At 47.5% G+C, this 13683-nt stretch overlaps 1 protein-coding gene and 1 pseudogene across 3 annotated transcripts in view; one reads left to right on the plus strand and one right to left on the minus strand.

The window, feature by feature from the left end:
• Nucleotides 1-13683, plus strand: part of fig4a (FIG4 phosphoinositide 5-phosphatase a) — a 234962-nt gene that overhangs the window by 50155 nt on the left and 171124 nt on the right. For all 3 annotated transcript variants that reach the window (XM_072499995.1, XM_072499997.1, XM_072499996.1), the window contains exon 6: nt 292-342. In XM_072499995.1, coding sequence (XP_072356096.1) covers nt 292-342 — 51 coding nt within the window. The remainder of the gene's footprint in view (nt 1-291; nt 343-13683) is intronic.
• Nucleotides 12782-13076, minus strand: LOC140411749 (multiple coagulation factor deficiency protein 2 homolog pseudogene; annotated as a pseudogene).

Here is a 13683-nt window from a genome sequence, read left to right on the forward strand (position 1 = left end):
TGCTCCAAATATTATTCTGAATGATCCACTATATTACATCGCCACTTATGATTGTGAGACTGAAGTTAGTTTTTTGTTATATTGTCATTCTTGAAAGAAAGTACCATGAGGCTTGTTCCCAATCCAACACCAACATCTGGACATTTATTAATGCTGAATATTTTAAACAATTCAATACATTAATGTAACTTAAAGAAAAATCACCAGCTAGTCTATTAGGAATATCTGTCTCTTTTTCATTACTCCGTTCAAATACCAGTAAAATGAAACACCGAATAATTATTTTTTCAGGTATGTGAAAATTTTCCAGAGTGTGGATCTTTCCAGTAATTTTTATTTTAGGTAAGACCTACCTTTTATTTATGATTTACATGTCTAACGTATGGCAAATTGCTTTGTTACAAAGTAATAATATTGGTTTATTAATGAAAAGTTACAATCAAAATGGCCCTTTTTGTTGATGTGTTGTTCATAGTTCCTCTCTTTATCAATGTGTCTTGCCTGGGCCAGTCCCCAATTGTTTTTTCTGTTGACTCTTATTCCTCCTGCCATTACTAATGACTTCTTAAATAATATTTTGCCTTGTAAATGCTGCTGTTTTTAGTGTGAGGAATTAAATTATTTGTTTGTGTTCTAATGTTACATTTCAAATACTAACCAGATATGGTCGTCAGTGCATTTTGATAGCGGCTGATGAATACCTATTAAGCAAGAAATGGAGTGTGCTAGTTATGCCTAAACCTGTTGGCTTCCAATAGCTGGCTCTGACCTAATTCACTGGAGAAGATGTAGAATGATGGATCTTTGCTGCAAGACTTAGATACATTAGCTGATGAAGCCCTTGAGTACAGTGAAAGGAGGAAGGAACTTAAATGTGGAATTAGGAGGGCTAAAAGGAGCCATGAAATGTCTTTTGCAAACAAGGTCGAGGAGAATCCCGGGGCCAGATGGGATCTATCCCAGGTTACGGCGGGAGGCATGGGGAGAAATAGCTGGGGCCTTAACAGATATCTTCACATCCTCTTTGACCACAGGCGAGGTTTCAGAGGACTGGAGAATAGCCATTGTTATTCCCTTGTTTAAGAAAGGAAGGAGGGTCAATCTAGCAAATTATAGGCCGGTGAACCTGACATACGTGGTGGTAAAGCTTTTGGAAAAGATACGAAGGGACAGGATGTATGCACATTTGGAGGAAAATGGACTAGTTAGTGAGAGGCAGCATGGATTTGTACAGGGAAGGTCATGTCTCACCAACTTGATTGAGTTTTTTGAAGAGACGACAAAGAAAATTAATGAGAGAAGGGAGGTGGATGTAGTTTATATGGACTTTAGGCATTTGACAAGGTCCCACATGGCAGACTGATACAAAAATTAAAATCACTTGGGATTCGGGGTGGGCTGGCTAGATGTATACAGAACTGGCTTGACAGAGTAGCAGTAAAAGGGTGCTTTTCTGAATGGAGATCTGTAGCTAGTGGTGTTCATAGAATTTGCAGTACAGAAGGAGGCCATTTGGCCCATCGGGTCTGCACAGGCTCTTGGAAAGAGCACCCTACCCAAGCCCACACCTCCACCCTATCCCCATAACCAGTAACGCCACCCAACACTAAGGGCAATTTTGGACCCTAAGGGCAATTTATCATGGTCAATCCACCTAACCTGCACATCTTTGGACTGTGGGAGGAAAGCGGAGCACCTGGAGGAAACCCACGCAGACGCTGGGAGAACATGCAGACTCCGCACAGAGAGTGACCCAAGCTGGGAATTGAACCTGGGACCCTGGAGCTGTGAAGCAACTGTGCTGACCACTGTGCTACCGTGATCCGTGCTGGGACCTCTGTTGTTTGTAGTATATATAAATGATCTGGAGGAAAATATGGGTGGTCTGATTAGTAAGTTTGCGGATGACATGAAGATTGGTGGAGTTGCTGATAGTGCCGAGGATTGTTAGAGGACACAACAGGATGTAGATAGATTGGAGACATGGCCACAGAAATGGCAGATGGAGTTTAATCTGGACAATTGCGAGGTGATGCATTTTGGAGGATCAAATCTAGGTATGAATAATACTGGAATTGGCAGAACCCTTGGAAACATTAGCATACAGAGGGATTTGGGTGTGCAGGTCCACAGTTCCCTAAAAGTGGCAACACAGAACTTCCGGGTGCGGCGATGACTAGCTAAGTCGCACGTTTCGGCACCTCCCGTTTCAACGGACTTTTGGGCTCTTATCGGGAGCCCCAACGGATATTTTCAAAGGCTAAACCCAGTGTGAGGCGACATAGGAAGGGGTCCCCCTGGGTGTGGATGGAAAGAAGTGATAGTAGTGGCCAGATTGTGGAGGATCCTCTGGAGCAGTGGCAGAAAAGGGAAGGGAGAAGCAAGATGGTGGCTGAGGGAGCCCAGTTGGTATGGGCCCTGGAACAGCAGGAGTTCCTCCGGCGATGTGTGGAGGAGCTCAAGAAGGAGGTGCTGGCGCTGATGCTGCAGGCGATTGAGGGGCTGAAGGAGACGCAAAAGACCCAAGAGATGGAGCTCCGTGGAGTGAAGGCAAAGGCTGCCGAACATGAGGACGAGATACAGGGCTTGGTGGTGAAGACTGAGATGCACGAGGCGCTGCACAAGAGGAAGAACTTAAGGATTTGGGGTCTTCCCGAAGGGACAGAGGTGGCGGACGTTGGGGCGTACGTGAGCGTGATGCTCCATACCTTAATGGGAGCTGAGGCCCCGACGGGCCCCCTGGAAGTGGAGGGAGCGTACCGGGTCCTTGTGAGAAGACCAAAGGCAGGGGCAACACCGCGAGCAATAGTGGTGCGATTCCACCGCTACAAGGACAGGGAGATGGTCCTGAGATGGGCTAAGAAGACACGGAGCAGCAGATGGGAGAATGCGGTGATCCGCGACTACCAAGATTGGAGTGCGGAGGTGGCGAGAAGGAGGGCGAGTTTCAATCGGGCCAAGGCGGTGCTCCACAGGAAGAAAGTGAAATTCGGAATGTTGCAGCCGGCAAGACTGTGGGTTACACACCAGGGCAAACACAACTACTTCGAGACGGCAGAGGAGGCGTGGACATTCATTCAAGAGGAGAAGTTGGACTAGATTTGGGAAAGGATGTTTGGAATGAAGTAGCGAGGTGGTGGCAAGAAATTGTAAATTAGATGGGGGAATTTTTTCCCCTCGAAGGAGGGGGACACGAAGAAATGTGGGCGCCGGTGGGGAAGGAGAGGGGGAGCTGCGCCATTACGGGCGGGGCCGAGAGGGAAGCGCGATATGGAAATTGTGGTGGGAAAAGGGGGCGTAGGAACGAGGGGGCCTCACACGCAGGGAGGCTAAGGATAAACTGGGGAAGCAGAGGTCAGCCAGAGTTTGCTGACTCCGGGAAGCAATATGGGGGGTGCAATCAAGCTAGAGCGGGATCTAGCGGGGGCGGGGGGGGGGGGGGGATTAACAGGGTTGCTGCTGCTAAGGGGAAGGGGGAGCTGTTACAGGATGGGATGGTCGGGACGGGAGGGTGCTGTCTGGGGGACAAGCGGTTGCGTGGGAACCGGGTGAGGAGCTGGTTTAAAAAAGGGGATGGCTAGTCGACGAGGGCGGGGGGGGGGTAAAAGAGCCCCCCCAACCTGGTTGATCACGTGGAACGTAAGAGGGTTGAATGGGCCGATTAAGAGGGCAAGGGTATTTGCGCACCTAAAGAAGCTAAAGGCAGACGTGGTTATGCTTCAGGAGACGCACCTGAAACTGGCGGATCAGGTCAGATTAAGAAAAGGATGGGTGGGACAGGTATTCCACTCTGGCTTGGATGCGAAAAATAGAGGGGTGGCAATACTGGTGGGGAAACGGTTATCGTTTGAGGCGAAGACCATAGTGGCGGACAGTGGGGGTAGGTACGTGATGGTGAGTGGCAGGCTGCAAGGTGAAGTGGTGAACGTATATGCCCCGAACTGGGATGATGCGAACTTTATGAAGCGTATGTTGGGGCGCATCCCGGACCTGGAGATGGGAAAGTTGGTAATGGGGGGGGACTTCAACACTGTGCTGGACCCAGGACTGGACCGTTCCAGATCTAGGACCGGGAGGAGGCCGGCAGCGGCCAAGGTGCTTAAGGGCTTTATGGAGCAGATGGGAGGAGTGGATCCCTGGAGATTTACTAGACCGAGGAGTAAAGAGTTTTCCTTCTTCTCCCACGTCCATAGAGTGTACTCCCGGATAGATTTCTTTGTCCTGGGAAGGGCGCTGATCCCGAAGGTGGCAGGAACGGAGTATTCGGCTATAGCCATTTCAGATCATGCCCCACATTGGGTAGATCTGGAACTAGGTGAGGGAAAGGAGCAACGCCCACTTTGGAGATTGGACATGGGACTGTTGGCGGACGAGGGGGTATGTGGAAGGGTGAGGGGATGTATTTAAAGATACCTCGAGGTCAATGATGACGGAGAGGTCCAGGTGGGAGTCTGGGAGGCGCTGAAGGCGGTGGTGAGAGGGGAGCTGATTTCCATAAGGGCCCATAAGGGGAAACAAGAGGGTTAAGAAAGTGAGAGACTGATTGGGGAGATTCTGAGGGTGGATAGGCAATATGCGGAGGCTCCGGACGAAGGGCTACACCGGGAAAGACGGAGACTACACATGGACTTTGACTTGTTGACCACGGGTAAGGCGGAGAGGCAGTGGAGGAAGGCACAGGGAGTGAAGGCGAGCCGACTGCTGGCCCAACAACTTAGGAAGAGGGGGGTGGCGAGAGAGATCGGAGGAGTTCGAGACGAAGAGGGAAGGATGGAACAGAGAGCGGAGAGGGTGAACGGGGTATTTAAGGTATTCTACGAGAGGCTGTATAAGGCCCAACCCCTGGAAGGGAAAGAGGGAATGATGCATTTCCTAGACGAGTTGGAGTTCCCGAAGGTTGAGGAGCAGGAGAGGACAGGACTGGGAGCGCAGATTGAGGTAGAGGAGGTGGTAAAAGGAATCTGGAACATGCAGGCAGGGAAGGCCCTGGGACCAGATGGGTTCCCGGTGGAATTCTTAGAAAATATGTGGACCTGCTGGCCCCACTCCTGACGAGAACCTTCAATGAGGCTAAGGAAAGGGGGACACTACCCCCGACGATGTCGGAGGCGACGATATCGCTGATCCGGAAAAGAGACAAAGACCCGCTGCAGTGCAGGTCATACAGGCCCATCTCCCTCCTGAACGTAGATGCCAAGTTATTGGCCAAAGTGATGGCGACAAGGATAGAGGACTGTGTCCCTGGGGTGGTGCATGGTGACCAAACAGGATTTGTTAAAGGGAGGCAATTGAATACCAATATACGGAGGTTGTTGGGGATGATGATGATGCCCCCACCGGAGGGGGAGGCGGAGATAGTGGTGGCTATGGATGCAGAGAAGGCATTTGATAGAGTGGAGTGGGACTACTTGTGGGAGGTACTGAAGAGATTTGGATTTGGAGAGGGGTTCATTAGATGGGTTCGGCTCCGATACGGGGCCCCGGTGGCAAGTGTGTTTACGAACAGGCAACGATCCGACTACATCCGACTATATAGGGGCACAAGACAGGGGTGCCCCCTGTCCCCGTTACTGTTTGCGTTGGCAATTGAGCCATTGGCCATAGCGCTGAGGGGCTCTAGGAAGTGGAGAGGGGTACTTGGAGGAGGAGAAGAACATCGGGTGTCATTATACGCGGATGATCTGCTGTTATGTCGTGGGCCCAGTGGAAGGGATGCCTGAGATAATGCAGACACTCGGAGTTTGGAGAGTTTTCGGGATACAAACTGAATATGGGGAAGAGTGAACTGTTTGTGATGCACCCCGGGGAACAGGGCAGGGGAATAGACAAGCTGCCACTGAGGAGGGTAACGAGATTTCCGGTATTTAGGGATCCAGGTGGCCAGGGACTGGGGAACCTTGCATAAGCTTAACTTGACACGACTGGTAGTGCAGGTGGAGGAGGACTTTAAGAGGTGGGATATGGTGCCCCTGTCATTGGCGGGCAGGGTGCAGGCGGTTAAAATGGTGGTCCTCCCGAGGTTTCTTTTTGTGTTTCAGTGCCTCTCCATACTGATTACAAAGACCTTTTTTAAGAAGGTGGACAGGAGCATCATGAGCTTTGTGTGGGCCGGAAAGACCCGAAGGGTAAAGAGGGGGTTCCTGCAGCGCAGTAGAGATAGCGGGGGATTGGCACTGCCGAGTCTGAGTGATTATTATTGGGCCGGTAACGTGTCTATGATATGTAAGTGTATGAGGGAAGAAGAAGGAGCGGCGTGGAAAAGGCTGGAGATGGCGTCCTGTAGGGGAACTAGCTTAAAAGCACTGGCAACTGCGCCGCTGCCATTCTCCCCGAAAAGGTACACCACAAACCCAGTGGTGGTGGCGACTCTGAAGATTTGGGGGCAGTGGAGACGACATAGGGGAGTGACGGGGGCCTCAGTGTGGTCCCCGATAAGGAACAACCACCGGTTTGTCCCGGGAAGGATAGACGGGGGATTTCAATCTTGGCAGCGAGCAGGAATTGCGCAACTGAAGGACTTGTTCTTGGACGGGACGTTCGCGAGTCTGGGAGCACTGACAGAAAAATACGGGTTGCCACCTGGGAATGCATTTCGTTATATGCAAGTGAGGGCATTTGTGAGGCAACAGATGAGGGAATTTCCGCAGCTCCCGGCGCAAGGGATCCAGGACAGAGTGATTTCGGGGGCATGGGTGGATGATGGTAAGGTGTCCAATATATACAGGGAAATGAGAGACGAGGGGGAGACGGTGATAGAGGAACTGAAAGGAAAATGGGAGGAGGAGCTGCGGGAAGAGATTGAGGAAGGGCTGTGGGCAGATGCCCTAAGTAGGGTAAATTCCTCGTCCTCATGTGCCAGGCTCTGCCTGATCCAATTCAAGATACTACACAGGGCGCATATGACGGGAGCAAGATTGAGCAGGGTTTTTGGGGTGGAGGATAAGTGCGGGAGGTGCGTGGGAAGCCCTGCGAACCACACCCACATGTTTTGGTCATGTCCGGTATTGCACAGGTTCTGGGTGGGTGTGGCAAAAGTGATTTCAAAGGTGGTGGGGGTCCGGGTCGAACCAAACTGGGGGTTGGCTATATTCGGGGTTGCAGATGAGCCGGGAGTGCAGGAGGCGAGAGAGGCCGATGTTTTGGCCTTTGCGTCCCTAGTAGCCCGGCGAAGGATTCTACTTGTGTGGAAAGAAGCTAAACCCCCGGGCGTGGAGGCCTGGATAAACAATATGGCAGGGTTTATAAAAGTGCGTACTTTATCCACTCCAATAAGAGGTTCGGCTCAAGGGTTCACCAGGCGGTGGCAACCGTTCCTCGACTATCTCGCAGAGCGATAAGGGAAAATAGGAAAGACAACAGCAGCAACCCAGGGGGGAGGGGGGAGGGTGCATTTGGGTCTTTGGGTTTTTTTTGTGTTGTTACATATTTGTTGTTCATAGTTATCTTCTCAATGTTACTATTTCTTTTCGTTTTTTATTTATGTTGGCACTTGCCGTTAGTTAATATATTTTATATTATTTTAAAAACGATCAATGTATATATTGTTACAAAGTTGTAAAAATGGAAAATTCTTGGTTGATCGAAAAACTTTAATAAAATATATATATTTTTTTAAAGTGGCAACACAGATGGCAAGGTGATTAAGAAGGCATATGGCATGCTTGCATTCATAGCCGGGGCATTTGAGTACAGGGGTTGGGAAATCATGATGTGGCTATATAAAACCTTGGTTAGGCCGCATTTGGAGTCATAAGACCATAAGACATAGGAGCGGAAGTAAGGCCATTCGGCCCATCGAGTCCACTCCACCATTCAATCGTGGCTGATTTCAACTCCATTTACCCACTCTCTCTCCATAGCCCTTAATTCCACGAGAAATCAAGAATTTATCAACTTCTGTCTTAAAGACACTCAACGTCCCGGCCTCCACCGCCCTCTGTGGCAATGAATTCCACAGACCCACCACTCTCTGGCTGAAGAAATTTCTCCTCATCTCTGTTCTAAAGTGACTCCCTTTTATTCTAAGGCTGTGCCCCCGGGTCCTAGTCTCCCCTGCTAATGGAAACAACTTCCCTACATCCACCCTATCTAAGCCATTCATTATCTTGTAAGTTTCTATTAGATCTTCCCTCAACCTCCTAAACTCCAATGAATATAATCCCAGGATCCTCAGACGTTCATCGTATGTTAGGCCTACCATTCCTGGGATCATCCGTGTGAATCTCCGCTGGACCCGCTCCAGTGCCAGTATGTCCTTCCTGAGGTGTGGGCCCAAAATTGCTCACAGTATTCTAAATGGGGCCTAACTAATGCTTTATAAAGCTTCAGAAGTACATCCCTGCTTTTATGTTCCAAGCCTCTTGAGATGAATGACAACATTGCATTTGCTTTCTTAATTACGGACTCAATCTGCAAGTTTACCTTTAGAGAATCCTGGACTAGGATCTCCCAAGTCCCTTTGCACTTCAGCATTATGAATTTTGTCACCGTTTAGAAAATAGTCCATGCCTCTATTCTTTTTTCCAAAGTGCAAGACCTCGCACTTGCCCACGTTGAATTTCATCAGCCATTTCTTGGATCACTCTCCTAAACTGTCTAAATCTTTCTGCAGCCTCCCCACCTCCTCCATACTACCTGCACCTCCACCTATCTTTGTATCATCGGCAAACTTAGCCAGAATACCCCCAGTCCCGTCATCTAGATAGTTAATATATAAAGAGAACAGCTGTGGCCCCAACACTGAACCCTGCGGGACACCACTCGCCACCGGTTGCCATTCCGAAAAAGAACCTTTTATCCCAACTCTCTGCCTTCTGCCTGACAACCAATCGTCAATCCATGTTAGTACCTTGCCTCAAATACCTTGGGCCCTTATTTTACTCAGCAGTCTCCCGTGAGGCACCTTATTGCTTGCAGTTATAGTCAAAATATTATCAGAAGGACGCGGAAGCTTTGGGGAGAGTGCAAAGAAGGCTCATCAAGATGTTGCCTGGTCTCGAGGGTGTTGGCTATGAGGAGCGGTTGAATAAACTAGGATTGTTTTCACTGGAAAGACAGAGGCTGAGGAGAGACCTGATCGAGGTCTACAAAATTGAGAGGCATAGACAGGATAGATAGTCAGAGGCTTTTTCCAAAGGCGGAAGTGTCAATTACAAGGGGCACAGGTTCAAGGTGAGAGAGGGACAGTTTAAGGGAGATGTCCGGGGTAGGTTTTTCACGCAGAGTGGTGGGTGCCTGGAACGTGCTGCCAGAGGATACATAGATACATAGAAGATAGGAGGAGGCCTTTTGACCTTCAAGCCTGCTCCGCCATTCATCATGATCATGGCTAATCATCCAACTCAATAGCCTAATCCCCATTGCCTTTGATCCCACTCTCCCCAAGTGCTGATCCCATTCTCCAGCCGTCTCTTGTATATATTCAAAGTTTTAGCATCAACTACTTCCTGTGGCAATGAATTCCACAGGCTCACCACTCTTTTGTGTGAAGGATGTGGTAGAAGCAGGCATCATTTAAGAGGCATCTGATTAGATACATGAATAGGGAGGAAATAGAAGGATATGGACCAAGTAAGGGCGGAAGGTTTTTTTTTAAAAAGGTCGGCGTTATGATCGCCACAGGCTTGGAGGGCCGAAGGGCCTGTTCCTGTGCTGTACTTTTCTTTGTTCTTATAGCTTTTTGAGATCAGCCTAGTGAAAATAGGTATCTGAAAGATTTGGTTCCCTAAGAATAGATCTCTCATAAGATTAATCATCTTGAGGGCAGCAAGATGGTGCAGTGGTCAGCACTGCTGTCTCACGGTGCCGAGGACCCAGGTTTGATCCCGGCCCCAGGTCACACCATGTGGAGTTTGCACATTCACCCTGTGTATGCGGGGGTCTCGCCTCCACAACCCAAAAAGATGTGAAGAGTAGGTGAATTGGCCATGCTAAATTGCCCTTAATTGTGGGGAAAAAAAAGAATTGGGTACTCTAAATTTTTTTTTTTTTTAATTTTAAATTAATCATCTTGGTACTATACAAATGTGCAGGGCCTCCTCGTGCAACACCTGATTGTCACTTTTACGTGGTTATGATTTCCAATTCATTCTAGATGTTATTTGTCAGGTAATTAGATAAAGCTGGTGATGTTGCTAACTCTCTGCCTTTTAGTAAGCTTATTTAGGTCCTAAAAGTGAGTAAGGGATAAACTTTAACTTATTTTCATTGTTTTCTCTTTTCTTAATTTAATGAGGCCAAATTTCAGAGAGCAGTGTCTCATAAACGTTGGAAATTAATTTGATTCTAGAAGTACTGAATACTGTAATGTTAACTGCCCTCATGAAATAGACCTCTCCTATGCACTGCATTGCAACAGCTGAAAGCATTGGATACTGCAAAGGCTATGGGCTCTGACAATATTCCGGCAATACTACTGAAGACTTCTGTTCCAAGAGTTGCCGTGCCCCTTGTCATAATGGTGTGAGTGCGTGCGTGTACACTCCCTCTCTCTCTCTCTCTCTCGCAGGACAGAGTCCACAAGCCAGTGAGCACCATCTCCATGTGGTAGAGAGCTAGTCTGCCATGTAGCAATCAGCAAGTTCAATAAAACAGTGTTAGACCATCTCCTGTGTCGGAAGCCTGTTTCTAGTTTCACTGCATCCAGTTGCAGTCAACGTTGAACCAACTCACTTAACACATCATCCCATATCAAGCTGTTCCAGTACAGCTACAACACTGGCATCTACCTGACAATGTAGAAAATTGCCAGGTATGTTGTAGGAATGTTTTCAAGATCTGTGTATTGAGTCAGCTTTCACGTGGGATTTTTCCCTGTGGCTCAATTCAATACAGAGAGCAACAGACACATCAACAATCTGAATAAAACTGTTTTATTTTCTCAAGCTTGAGTTCGTGTACACGAGAGATGAGATCTGAATGCCTACCAAGATCTACCTGCTGAACACTGATAAAAACATATCAACTATGCAATTTCCAAAAATCAATAGCCCACCCCAGTTGGACTCAATCCAATCCCTGAAGCTGAAATGTTTCAACTTTATCCAATAAAATCAATGATTTTATCCAATAAACCCATGATTGAGCCTCATCCTGTTAACTGTTGTTTACCAAAAGGCTTTACGTCAATCTTAAGTTGTTTCCCCTTCCTAGCATCCTGCCGATCCTTTGTTCAGTTAAAAACAGGATGGCAGAACTGCCATCCTTTTTACTCCATGGATTGTTTCAGAGAGCCAGGATGTCACGAGTGGCTTCCTTTTCACTTCCAGAGGATATTGGGGGCAACTGATTTAAAAACTTGCTTACTATGTAATCTGACCACACATCTCCTGTGTCCCAAAAACATGGGCCGTTAGCTAGCCTAAATCCCATCATGCACTATGGTGACTGCTTGTAGCCAGAGTTTACATGATTATCACTGCTATGTCCTAAAATACAGGTTTAATGGTTAATAAAGATTACCCAGTACACATTCTATAATTAATCTCAATCCTTAATAAACTAACTTATGTAAAACGACTCTAGTGGCATCCTAGCTATTCAGTTTTAAGAGGTCTCATTGCTGGACACCCCCTTCATATATCCTGGACACGAAACGAGACAAATACAACCCAGCCAATTACCATCCCATCTGCCTACTCTCGATCATCAGTAAAGTGATGGAAGGGGTCATCAACACCTATTAAACAGCACTTAATAGCAGTGGATAGCACTGTTGCTTCACAACGCCAGGGTCCCAGGCTCTATTCCCGCTTGGGTCACTGTCTGTGCGGAGTCTGAACGTTCTCCCCGTGACTGCATGGGTTTCCTCCGGGTGCTCCGGTTTCCTCCCACAAGTCCCGAAAGATGTGCTTGTTAGGTGAATTTGGCATTCTGAGTTCTCCCTCTGTGCACCCGAACAGGTGCCGGAGTGTGGGGACTAGGGGGTTTTTGCAGTAATTTAATTGCAGTGTAAATGTAAGCCTACTTGTGACAATAATAAAGATTAAATTAAAACTTAGCAAGACCCTGCCTACTGATGCTCAGTTTGGGTTCTGCCAAAATCACTCTGCGACTGACCTCATTACAGCCTTGGTTCAAATAGGGACAAAAGAGCTGAACTCCAGAGGTGAGAGCACTTTACATCTTTTTTTTTTTTAGAATTATTACTGCTTATCTACAGTACAAATGCCAAAATTTCACAACATTGAATAGCAACATTAACACTACTCTGTGCAAGTTTCATTTTTAAATTGCACAAAAATATTCATAAGCACTCCGTGAAAGTTTTGCAATTCTGTACAAAAAAAGTTGAAAACCTTCTGGTTTCTAGTGAACTATGATTGGTTCAGTTGTTAAGGAAATAAAGTTTCATAGAATTTACAGTGCAGAAGGAGGCCATTTGGCCCATCGAGTCTGCACCGGCTCTTGGAAAGAGCACCCTACCCAAGGTCAACACCTCCACCCTATCCCCATAACCCAGTAACCCCATCCAACACTAAGGGCAATTTTGGACCCTAAGGGCAATTTATCATGGTCAATCCACCTAACCTGCACATCTTTGGACTGCGGGAGGAAACCGGAGCACCCAGAGGAAACCCACGCACACACTGGGAGGATGTGCAGACTCCGCACAGACAGTGACCCAAGCCGGAATAGAACCTGGGACCCTGGAGCTGTGAAGCAATTGTGCCATCAACAATGCTACCGTGCTGCCCTTCACCAATAATAAAAAATATATTTAATTGCTTCCACTATGGTCATCAGAAAAATGGGAAACATAACTCCATGTTTGTGTGTCATTTTACTCTAGTGACTTTGCAAACTCAGCATAATCAATGTATCCATCATTATTCTTGTCATCATCTCTTAAAACATCATCAATTGAACTAACGATTTCTTCTTCACTCATAGGATGTCCTTGGCCACCACTTTCCTCTTTATGTGCATGTGTAATGGCTGATATTAATTCCAGTCCATCAAGTAGATTATTCCCATCATAATCATGCATTTTGAAGTAATGAAGTTGAAGTTCTTGTGGTGTCATCTCAGATTCTGGCTTGTCTTATCACACCATCTAAATGCTCCATAATATGATTCTGTTCAGTTTTTCCAGATCTTTCCGCTCCTCCTCCCCTCGTCCGTTATAAATCTGTCTTGTGTGCACGACTCACTTCTAGCTGCGGCCGCTCGAGAGGGAAACCTTTGACCTTACCCACTTTACATCTTTGACTTTACTATTTGACCAAGTATGGCATGAAGGAACACTAGCAAAACTGGAGTCTACGGAATCAGAGAGAAAGCTCTCCATTGTTTGGAGTCCATGGTATCCTTGCAGCACATCGAGTATGCACCAACCCTCGGAAAGAGCACCCGACCTAGGCCCACTCCCCTGCCCTGTCCCCGTAACTCCACCTAACCTGCACATCCGTGGACCCCAAGGGGCAATTTAGCATGGCCAATCTGCCTAACCTGCACATCTTTCAACTGTGGTAAGAAACCAGAGCACCCGGAGGAAACCAATGTAGACTCTGGGAAAACATGCAAACTCCACAAAGTGACCCAAGCCCAGAATTGAACCTGGGCCCTGGCACTGTGAGGCAGCAGTGTTAGCAATTGTTCTACTGTGCCAAAGTCATACATGGCACAGAGGAAGATGGTTTTGTCACTTTGGAGGTTCATCATCTCAGTTCCAGGACATCACAG

Source organism: Scyliorhinus torazame, chromosome 4 (assembly GCF_047496885.1).
Source record: "Scyliorhinus torazame isolate Kashiwa2021f chromosome 4, sScyTor2.1, whole genome shotgun sequence".
In the NCBI taxonomy this organism is placed as follows: domain Eukaryota; kingdom Metazoa; phylum Chordata; class Chondrichthyes; order Carcharhiniformes; family Scyliorhinidae; genus Scyliorhinus; species Scyliorhinus torazame.